General features: G+C 36.2%; 1 protein-coding gene across 1 annotated transcript in view; it reads right to left on the bottom strand.

Moving 5' to 3' along the window:
- Positions 1 to 12,167, bottom strand: part of CTTNBP2 (cortactin binding protein 2) — a 77,080-nt gene that overhangs the window by 19,847 nt on the left and 45,066 nt on the right. Inside the window, 5 exon segments of the mRNA XM_066183043.1 lie at positions 699 to 965; positions 3,286 to 3,403; positions 6,523 to 6,777; positions 7,907 to 8,057; positions 11,140 to 11,239. Of these exon segments, the coding sequence (XP_066039140.1) occupies positions 699 to 965; positions 3,286 to 3,403; positions 6,523 to 6,777; positions 7,907 to 8,057; positions 11,140 to 11,239 (891 nt within the window).

Here is a 12,167-nt window from a genome sequence, read left to right as displayed (position 1 = left end):
TTGAACTCTGTCAGGCTGGTGCTGTGACCATGTCCCCTGGGGAGCCTGTTCCAGTGCCCAAACACCCTCTGGGTGAAGAATCTTCATCTAATATCCAACCTAAACCTCCATGATGCAACTCCAGGCCATTCCCTCAAGTCCCATCTGGTCATTTCAGAGAAGAGATCAGTGTCTGCCCTTCCTCTTCCCCTCATGAGGAAGTTGTAACTGCAGTGAGGTCTCCCCTCAGTCTCCTCTTCTCCAGGCTGAACAGACCAGAAGCCCTCAGCCACTCCTCACATGGCTTCTCCTCAAGGCCCTTTGTCATCCTCATGTCTCTCCTTTGGACACTCCCTAATTGCCTTTTCTTATATTGTGGCATCTAAAACTGCACACAGCACTCAGGGTGAGAATTTAGTTTCACCTGAGATACTGATTTCTCCTTTGGAGTACTAAAAGTACTAAAAGACTAATTAATATAGGACCTCATGATCCCCAAGATTATATTAAAGTGCGTAAATTAATTTTTGTGCCATATACTCAGCTAAAAGTAAGGAATGCTTTCATGCCAGTACAGTTCAAATTTTCATATCTAGTACTGGTCTTTCTTAGTTTAAGCTTTAAAAGATGCAGTAATTCAAATATATTTTTATCTTAGATTTCACAAATTCAAGAACACCTCCAAGTTTTGCTTTTTTCATTAACACCAATATTGATACCTAGTTTGACAGAAAATATGCTGCTTGCACTGAGGCCAATGTTGGATTCTGCAGCACTATTAAATGACAGATCTTCTAGGCTCCTCCATCCATCAGAAGTGATTGCTTGGAAATGGTTTGTCACTGCCTGACTCACTGCTTTTGAAAAATCATCCCATGACGTCTGCTTGCGGATATTTAAAGCACATATTGTATCAAATTCTTCTGTGCCACAATGAACTGGTTCAATGCTACGGACTGAAATCCTTACAGGCACATTAAGAGCATCTGTTGAAAAACAAAACATCAACTATGAATAAAACTGTAGAACTCAATTTAAAATGATTCCATTATTATAAACCAATATCATCTAATATTACAAAGGAAAACTACAAAATAACTCCTACTACAAAGAAGCAAATGGTAAAGAATAGCACAGATCACCACCAAAAAATCTGAGCAGTAATGAAAATACCAAGGTATCTATCATTTTTAATAAAAAAGTTCAGTATAATTATGCTTAAAAAACAGGAAACAAGACAAAATTTATTTTATCTTATGCTTCCTCTTTAGAGACTAATTACTTATAAATTAAGACAGATGGTAGTCAATGTCTGAATTTTTCGGTTCATTGTGTTTGTGCACATTTTTTATTAACAATGTAGAACATAGTTTTCTGGCACAATTGGAAAAGACAGCTGAGCCAAACATCTTTAAATAAAAAGCTAAGAGCTAAGACAGAAAATGCACTTGAAAAGGTGTATTTGATTTGCTACAGAGTAAATTGACAAAATGTTAAAAAAGGAAATTTACATGCACATTCTAGAAACTATGAAGTATTTTAAATCTTGTTCTTTGGAATACAACTCAACAGAAGCAGCAGTCTCTGGAGCTCATTTAGATGACTAAAAATGAAAAGGAAACTATCTTCTAATTTTCATGCCAAAGAATACCTTTCAGAAATTATATCTCAAATAAAAAAGCGCACCATAAAAAACAACCCATATCAGCTTATTATGAAGTCTTGCAACATGATCTTTGTTTCCCTTTTGCGTCCAGAAGCCAGATCTTCAGCTGATACAAACCAATGAAGTCTTCCTGATGTCAGAAAAGCTCTGATTTAAATCCACTGGCCTACCATAGGGAGAAGATTACTCAGAGGCATCCTTCAGATGTAGAGTTGTGGGAAATGCATCAAAGGCTTGCCCTTCTGATGGCTGGACCTCAGGGAAATGTAAGGAGTACAGAGGGTTCTCCACAAGGAAACAGGCCCCTAGGACAGAGGTATACTGTATGCCTAAACTTCAATACATGTGACCTCTAAGGCATAGCTGGCAGCCCTGGCCCCCAGTCTTTCAGATCTGTCCTACACTAGAAACCTTACTGGAGTGTGAGGAAGGGAGAGGATGGTACATAGCCACCTCACCCAAAAATGCAGTCTTGGCTTAAGGTGTACAGAAGAGAAGGGGAGGCCAAAGGTACTGACCTGATAAAAGTCACTGGATTCATGACAAGCATGACCAGAGACACAGGGTACTAAGACTGATGGATATAATAAAAGCACTAATTTAACAGGCTATAGATTCAAACATCAGAAATTTGCTTCAGTCCAATGAAGATGACCATGGAGGAGTGCCTATTCCTATTAGAAAGTGAGCTGTGTTCTCCTCTGAACCTGCAGTAAAATGGTAAGAACTGTGATTTAAAATAGCTGAGGAACAAAAATCAGAAGCAGCAGACAGAAAACTTCCTTAATTTGTTGATAATCACTGAAATTAACTACTCACATCCCTATATCCCGCAAGACAAACACAAAAAAAGAGTGAAAAAAATAGAGCATACAAATCTACAAATGCCATAATTCTAACCATACAGAGAAATACAGATATCTTCCTTTGTATATATAGATACAGCTGTATCTGGATTTATACAGTGATATAAAATACACAAAACTAGTGAGAGGATGAATTAAGTTCTGTCTCAAGAAATACACAGATGAGCCTGCTCTACTGAATTTTGAGCAAACTTACAGAGAAGGAAGATGATGACAGGTTTCAACAGAAGAGCAATCTTCTTACAGAAGTTACTGATGCCGGAAAAAAAGAAGTTCTTTGATGCTGTCTCTAAGACTTATTTGAAGACTCAAACAATCCCCTTACTGATAAACAAGTGACAAAATAAACTATGCTCTAGAAAGAGAATCAGATATGACTAGATGATCATCTTAGCCTGAGGAAATTTGACAGCTACCCACCAATGACTATTTCTGCAAGAATTTGAAGACAAGATAAGAGGAAGGCAATAGCTTTTGCAAAAGTAATTACTAATATCAAATTCAGAAATTTTAAGAGAGTATGGGTATTTGTAAATGTACAGTATGTACCATCTTTTTGAACGGTTTAGAAACTAAGACATGAGGAATTTAATAACCTCCAACAAAATTTCATATGCTTTTGCAAAATTTGGAGAATAGAAACCTGCTAGATCAAGGTAATTTAATACTGTGCACCCAAAAAAGGTGACAACTACCCTTTTCATATTTCTCATTTTTGCTCCACAAGTTCTTTGCTATAAACATTTTTATGTAGTGCTGATAGCATTTACTTACTTAAGTTTTCTAGGAGATGTTTGCAATCATCAGTAGCAACATCATGCAATGTTCGATTACACTTATCTTTTCTCTCAGCCTCTAGTCCACCATGGCTACAAAGGATTTCTAGACAGTTCTGCAAAGGTAGGAACTGTATTATTTACTTGTCCATTTGCTGCACTAAAGCATTGTACCAATATGCAGTTAGATTCCTAATTAAAATTCTTACACATGCATTTCCAAAGACAATCAGCTACGAAGTTTCTATAGATAAAATGATGTTTCTCATGGAGTTGAAAGCCAGGAGTAAAAATATTTTATAGCAGACTTGAAAGTCTCCAATAATGACTATAAAAAAGCAGAACACACGGAACCAGAGGTTCTACAGTCTCTAAGCATCAAGTGCTGATTAGGTGAATTAAGAAATTCTTACATCTGGCCACTAGTTTAGGTTTGATAAGGAGACAGAAACTCAGCTATTATCCTGATTTGAACATCCTGGCCTCAATGTTCAAGCAACACTAAATAAACAAATCTGAAGCTTAATACAGACTAATAAATTAATCTATTTAGGTAACAATCCATAAAACCAGTTTTCACTTTGCAATTCACCAAGTAGGAGTTTCCATCATGACTGACACCTGAGTGGGACACAAAAAAAGAATCATTTTAAAATCACCTTGCAAGCCTCTTTTTTGGCAGAATTTCTGCAAGCAGAAACCTGAAATCCTGCAAGCATTGTAAGAATGCAGTGATATAAAAATGTATTTTTACGAAGTCAAAGCACAAACATCTTGGGGATGCCAACAACATAATGCCCTCTAAAAAATATCACATGCTCAACAAAAGGAAAGAATCACTGAAATTAGAAACAAGATATTAGCATATAAATTAGGATTGGTAGAATCATACTGTAATACGAAAAAGTATTCACGATATAGATTCTCCCAAATTAGTGTGGGATAAAAGAGTTCTCATAAAACTACATTCACATTGATTGATCAGCAACCAGAAAAAGGATCAAGTCCTTGTTTCTAATAACCATCATCCTGCAATAATACAGGCAGCCTTCATTAAAGCTTTGCCATCTCAGATATGCTTTTAAAGAGACGTCCATATTGTAAAAAAAAAGAAACCAACAGAAATTATACTAGTTAATACTGTATTGATAATGTCTGGGGTTAACCACAGCAGAGAAATCAAACCTTACAAACACAGAGAAGCAGCTGTTGAGTATTTTGATGCAGAACAGTGGCTCCTTGCAGGTTGACATAGCGTTACCTGTTTTGTAGCTGTTCTACAGAAACTTTTGTCAGTGTATCTGACACCCTGAGACCTTTCATAACTATAGCAGTCATTCAAGGTATATCTGCCTGTGAGGTGAAATTTTACCAGGCTGTAGTTACAGCACCTATGAGTACTTTATAAAGAGAATGATCAGCTCACTGAGCTTGCCAGAAGGATATCAAGCAGAAAAAAGCATGTATTTTCTTGCCAGGTTAGTTTGTTAACACTATCTCTCAAATAGGAGCAATGAATAGCAGAACAGCAGAAGGCTGAGGACTGAACTGTGAGGTTGAAAATGGGAAGTAAAGCAGGAAGAAGGGGGAAAGAACCAAGAAATCAGCTTATTTCCTTAGTAAAATGAGGATTTCTGTTGTATTTGCTGCTTATGAAATAACAGCTAAGATGTCCTAGCAGAATTAATCTGTAAAGAATAGCCCCTTACCTATGTCAAAACAAGAGGATGCAAGTGTCAGCACTGCTTATATGCAGCTATCATGCACTGGAATGAATGACATGCAGTGTACATAACGGATTAGGGGATGAAGTCAAAGTGTTAACAGCACTTGGAGGTGGCTATTAAGTTTTTTAGCTTTTAAATATCCCAAACATATCTCAAGTCAATAAATGCATTAAATCAAATACAATTTTATAGTCTCTGCAACATCAAAACCAGGAATCTGATTGCTCTTTATAACCTTCATCACCTAAGAGACTCCCCTCAACCCCAGATGGAGATCTCACTTAACGGTTGACTTGGAATGTGCTTCGAAACTCAAATCCTTGAGTTATTCATGAATGACATACGTGAAGACTTCCAGTGTCAGAACTTTCAGAGAGATCACCTAGTCAAAGCAGTTTTAGACAGCAAATGAAACCTAAATTCAAAGTTCCTAAGGCTTCTATTACTGCAGAAAGAGTCAATACAGTGCACATTATTTAGGTATTTGCAGACTATAGCAAATACCTTAAACTCCATCTAAATTTGCATGAATGAAAACTGGAATGAGAGTCTGCACCTGCCTAACACACATTGGTAAAGGAACACTGACTCTTTGTAATGCAAAATGCTGAGTAAGCAGTGGTTGACCCTAAAAAAACCCCATAACTTCAACTTAATCTTAAATCTGTGTCTATTTCAAACATATCTATTTTGAACATAAATTTATCAGGAAAAAAAGCAAACATAATGACAGATATTGAACTAGGCATGTAAATACAGGTTAATTTTTGAAGTCTTGGACTGTATTTTCTTAAAATTCACTCTTCTGTGTTTAGCACCTCTATTTTCTTCCCAGATAAAAATTTTACAGCGAGATCTGAGAGCTACCCTATAAAAAGAAGTCCTTTAAATTGTCAGTGTGAGAAGTGTATAGCTTCTGATATCAAACAGTAATATTAAATTTCCAGAAATCTTCCTGTTTGTCATCAGTAGGACCTGTCAGGTCATCCATGTCATCAGTTATCCCAACCTCACAAAAATGTTTCACTGCCTGCTAAAAAGGCTGCCCAAAATAATAAATTAAACAATGTATGTCTGCACAAATCTAGTTCTCAAATTTCTTCTTCTCTCCTCCTTCACAGAGGAAAAATTGTTCAGTGAAATCATTCCTGCCTGTAACCAGAAATTATGTCCATTTAATATCTATAAGCACACGACATTCAATGAATTGGCATTTAGGGTGGGATTCATCTCACCGTAACTTTGAAAATCTCAAGTTTCCTCTTTTTATTAATGTCTCATAAGAGGCAGACATTTAAATATGATAATTCACTCCATTTGACACCTAGATTCTGGGACAAATTGTCCACTGGAGGTCTATCTCTTGTCTCTGTTAAATCAAGCTGGTCTATGAACTAGATAACAAACTTCGACGTGACCTCTAAGTTGTAATACTTCAAAGATAAAAGAAAAGGATTTATTTTGCCTAAATTCTATCAGGTTACTGTAACTTTTTCACACAGACTAACCTTAAAGCCTTTTGATGCTGCTATATGGGCAGCAGTCCAACCCTCTTTGTCAGCATGGTTGATGAGATCTGCAGAAACAACAGGCTTTACTCTACTGCTATAGTCATCTTCTCTCTTCTCCAAATCAAAGTAGTCTAAATTAGGCTCTGCATCCATCAAACAGTTCCCATTGTTCGGCTCTCCATAGTACATAAGGAGCTTAAGACTTTCAACATTACCAGAATCCACTGCTGCATGAATTGGAGACCAGCCATCCTGAAAAAAAAAAAAAACCCAAAAACAAAATCAAAAAGCACACTGCCACCAAACACAAAGAAAAATGTTTGTAGACTTATATCAGCAAAGAATGTGAATGGAAGGCTCTGTCTAGAAATTATGAAGATAAGAAAGAGTGACATAATAATCCTTTGGGAAAACAGAGTTGCTTGTATGTGTTTTGGGTGGAAGAGAGGGAAGAAAATGTAACAGAAAAAAATTTTACAGTTTCCTCCAATAACAGTCCAACAGATAAATCTTCAAAATTTTTAGAAGAGTCTAAGTGATACAGGGCTTATGTGCTGTTCGTAAACTGCTTCCTTCCTGCGCATCAAACAAAAATGATTCCAACTATCAATATTGTTTCATGTTGCATTAATCCATTTATTAGGCAGTTTCACAGTTTTGACATCACAACTTTCTCTCATTCCAAGTCAAATATATTTACTTTCCAGCAGAAAAATAAATGAATGATAAAAAATTAGTGTAATAATTACAGGAGGAGTAGAATGTTCTGTGAAACTACTGCTCTTTGTACTCTGTTTTGGAACAGCCTATGACCTACTTTTATTGTCATAAGAATCTATTGACATCAGAGTAATTAAAAACTTTAGAAAAGCACCTGAAAAAAGGCAGTATGTAGGCACGAATTTTGGGACAGTCCTCCTCCCCTTCTCCTCTAGACATGACTCTTTTTGTGGCCATATTCTGCCATTTGTGATATATGAGACTCTACAAGGGCAAGAAAGTTTTGGGGTGTTGTCCATTCAAGGACAACAAGAAAGCAACCGTAACATAAAAACTGGACACAAAATCCCTATATCCACTTCTCCATCTTAAAAATAAGCCACACCAGAAAAGTTTCATTTTAGAAATCCAGCGCTGGAGAAAAGTTGCAGCAAATTACCAAGGGAATCTGAAATACGTAAGATGGTATGAAAGTCACATCATTTAGGAGATTTTAGACAATATACAGTTTAAAAAATCCCAGAAAGTATGAAAATAACAAAATACTAATTTCAAATTGTATGGTTTATTCCAGCTTTGAAGAAAAGTTTAAATAAGTATTTTATTGTAAATGTTCAGTACTATACAAGGTACTGTAACTTTGCAAACTATTTTAACTTACACTGGTTTCTACTGTTCGATTCGCTCCACCTTCCAACAATAGCTTAATACAATCGTTATTTCCATTTTTACAGGCCAGGTACAAAGGTGTTTGTCCTCTTTCAGCAGCATGGTTAATATCAGCCTGATACATAATTAATAATTCTGCACATCTACAGAAAACAACAAAGCAATAGAATTGTCTTATGTTAGACATCCAACACCTCTTTATAGGTTACGACATTTAAATATTTTAAATATAGTATTGATTTTACAGATACAGATCTACCTGTGATCAACCCATATATACAAGTACAAAGTACATTTTGTACATAGGAATATAGACAGGCTACTTTAAACATCTAAATTTTAAACTACTTTAGCTGCATTTAAAAATTGTGAATGTAAAACACTGAATTTCACAAGTCTGATAAAAACTTGATGACAGCTGCTTAAGAAAAACATTCAGCTGAGCAAAAAAGGAAACACTTCTGACTACTGATATTTAAAATAGAATTAAGAAGAAATGGGAAAAAATAAAATGAAGGACTAGGACTAGCTTTACCAGCAAAAGGGACACTCATCTAGGGAAGTAACCTGGTGGTGGGAGCAGAACAGCTATGGCAGTACCTGTCATTCAGATCCCTGAATGGAGGCTACTCCAGAAGGACGGCTTGGGTGTATTGCTAGCAGCTACTGGGTTATGGAGGATGGAAGATTAGATGGAGCTCTGAAGAGCAATTCACTTGGGGCCAGCATTCATATCCAAGCTCCTCTACTTCCTCACAACCCTGTAGCAGTAGGTCCATTTTTCTTCCCAGTTCTTGTGCCGGGGTTGGCTACCTTTCCCTTCCCCAACCTAGCTTTGCAACAACCCTTAAGACTTGCAAAAATCTTAATGCCAGTCAATTCACTCAGCAGTTCAAAAAAGCATTGTTAAAAAAGATAGGTTCCCACTCTCCAGCTCAATATTTATCAGTCCATAAAAACAGAACGCATATCAACAATAAAGCCTCAAAGCAGTTAGTGCAGTGCCAAATAACTACTGATTAGGAGACCATACTGTGACAAAATATTTAAACCAATTTAAGGTATATATAAGAATATAAGAATATAAGAAACTACATACTAAGAAAATAGCAAGTATTTAAGAAAATTGTTTTGGTACTTTTTTATCTAGTCAGAAAATCAGTTAGGTTCAAGGTAAAATGCACAATTTTACAGAAGAGTAAAACAGATAGCATTGATATGAATTACATATCTATGCTTTCCAAAAATGCTCAACTGAACAGAAAGAAATACAAATAAAAATAATGTTCTGCCTTAACAGATGTTAGGCATACATCCTAACGATACAGTCACAAAAGTCATCTTAAGAAGGGCTCACAAGAAGACATTTCCATACAGCAATTCAAGATCGAGTTTTAAGTCTGCTAGGTTAGAAATATCTGGTTTGATACTTTACATTGGATTTGGTGAATCTCAAAAAGCTACATTGACTTTCCACCTCAAGTTCAGGGAAAGTCATACTGGCATGGACCACACGGGAAATGATTCTGGAAATTTCTCCTAAAACCAGTTTCTGATCTGGTGATACTACTGGACCAGCCTCAAAAAACTAGATTTTTTTTTTTTTCTGACTACATAACTAGGGTTAGAACAACAGTATTGTCTTGGCTCAGAAACAAGGTTAATGAAGATGTCACAGGGGACTGGTTAGCAAGTTTGTGACAGACACCCACTGTGCAAATTAGAGCTGTTCAGTGCTGTCATTAACCCCACATTAGGAGACAGACAGTACTGTTGCCCCATATTCTATCTATTGCAGATTTTTTTTTCTGTGCCTGAACTTTGAAGCGACCAACAAATCAAACAGCCTGAAGCATTTCTAGTCTCCGACATTTTTGGCTAGCCCTGTCATTCCATGCTCAATTTTACAATTCAGTTCATGCTCAGTATCTAAAAATGTAAAAGCAAAAAATGTGTTTAGGGATATCATATTACATAAGTAACTCTAAGGCAAAAAGAATATAAAGTCTGCAATATCACAGCACAGCAGATGATACATAGCAAAGTGTCGTGAGGCTAAGTCAGGGAAATAAATAGCTTCCTATTTAAACCAAGTGCTAAGATATCTATTTTAGTGAGAGAATATGGAGAGTGTATTTTGGGTTTGTCTTGTCAAGTCACACCTATTTTTTACAGATTTTACACTAAACACTGAAACACTTAACTAGACATGTATTTCTGTGCTCGAAACACCTAGTGGGCATTTGCTACCTCTGGAGTAAGACTTCTAGTAAAAAATGACCATTAGCTGATGAACTTGAAATCTTTAAGAAGTGAAAAGGATCTTTGAAGATTCATATACACTTATGGAAGACTATGAGAAGAAGGGAGATGCCACTCTTCCTCATTGTTGGGTCAGGGTCTATCACAGTATAACACTCAAAGGCTGCTTCCTATGTGTTACTGCATCAGAGTAAAATCCTTAAAAATAACAAAATATAAACATGAAAAGAATCAGAAAGATAAAAAAAGAGAAAATATATGTAAAACCAAGTTAAATTCTGTAACAAGAATTCTTAGGAACTCTGTTTAAAGCCTTTTGAATTTGTAAAATAATTTTCTCTGGAAAAGGATGCTCTGGAAACGGTTATTTAATAGTTGCTTCCAACTTCCAGTTCTATTTCCTATGACTCTATGACATAAATTATTCTAATGACATTTTGAAGAATGTTGTCAGTAATATTATTTGACCTGTACATAATTTTCTGTTTTTCAAAGTTACTGATACAAAAAAAACTTAAACCTTAAAAAAACCTTGTTGTTTTACTCAGGAGAAAACTCAGATGTTCTTTTGCCTCTGAATATGATATTCATACTTTTCTATGCTTGAAAAAATCAGTGCAAAAATAATTTCCTTCGTCCTTTCTCTGTTAATCCTATACTATGGCTGATAGCTCAAAGAAAATTAAGAAATTCAGAGGTATGATGTCCATGCAGACCAGTACCACATTGTATTGCTAAGAATACATGCTCAGCAACCTTAAGAGCTGAAATTGGACACAAAACAAATAGAAAATATTAAAATCAGAATGGCATAAGAATATGAATTTAAGTAGATGCGTTCAATAAATTATAGATAAATACATTTTTACATAAGAATGCAACAGTAATGCAATGAAGACATATATAATGTAAAGAGAATATAAAATTGTGTAACAGCTGATAGGCAAAATCTTAAAGACTTACTTGACATGTCCCTGAGCAACTGCTGAACACAAGGGTGTAAAGCCATTTTTATCAGCAGCGTCAACTTGTGCTTCTGCAGCCAGCAGCAATCTCACACAATCTATAAATAGAGCAAAACCACAGAATGAGTCAACAAGATCAAGTGGTTAAAGCTACCAGAGGCTGAAGTCTGCCCCAGGGGCAACAATCAGCCAGTCTTTTGGACTACACATCACACACCTTAGGGGACTGAAATAAAAGCTCAGGAAGAAGTTTGCAGGAGAGAGATGAGAACTGCCTCCCAGGGACATCACCACACTTTTGCAAAAAGGGCTTGGGTTGGGTTCTGCCGGGATTAAAACACATGCCCACTGCAGGCAACTCCCACAGTATTAGCTATTTTACTTCCGAAGTGGAGAATCTGACTTATCCAGGAGTCCCTAAGGGCGTCACTGCCTACTAGCAGTTGTGACAAATATGACAGCCGCAGGGGAGATGTTCACAAGCCACACAGACCTCAAGCAACACACCGGTCAGTCTTATTTTAGGACACTTTGACTTGTGATTGCAATGACAAATAAGCTGACAAACTAAAACCTCCCCAAACCATTCCCATTCATGTGTTTCCAAAAACACATGCTAAAAATAGTACCGGCCTGATTCCATCATCCCTACAGCTAATTTAAGATAATTAATTACATAGTAATTAGACTGCTTTTCATCCACAAATTGGAATATCATTTGATGCAATTAACTTTGAAGAAAACAGTTGATATGTTCCTCATTCTTCAAACTGGCTCCAGACCAAAATAAAACAAGTCTTTTGTAACTGAAACTACTACTTGGAAAATAAGCTCAGCTACAACACCAATTACAAACTCCTGACCTGATTTCTGAGCAAGCTTAATGCATGCTGTTCCAGCACTCAGTAAAATCCTGAAGCCAAGTTTTGTTAGGGAAGTTTAACTCTAGATATCAGAACCAAACATATATTAAGAATTACTTGGATATCAGAAAAATGTATTAAGAACTACTTAGAAATCTGAGTA

This window comes from Chamaea fasciata, unplaced genomic scaffold (assembly GCF_029207755.1).
Source record: "Chamaea fasciata isolate MVZ Bird 193981 ecotype frontalis unplaced genomic scaffold, bChaFas1.0.hap1 SCAF_5, whole genome shotgun sequence".
NCBI lineage: Eukaryota > Metazoa > Chordata > Aves > Passeriformes > Sylviidae > Chamaea > Chamaea fasciata.
Note: the sequence above shows the minus strand (reverse complement) of the source record. Positions and strands in the feature narration are given on the sequence as shown.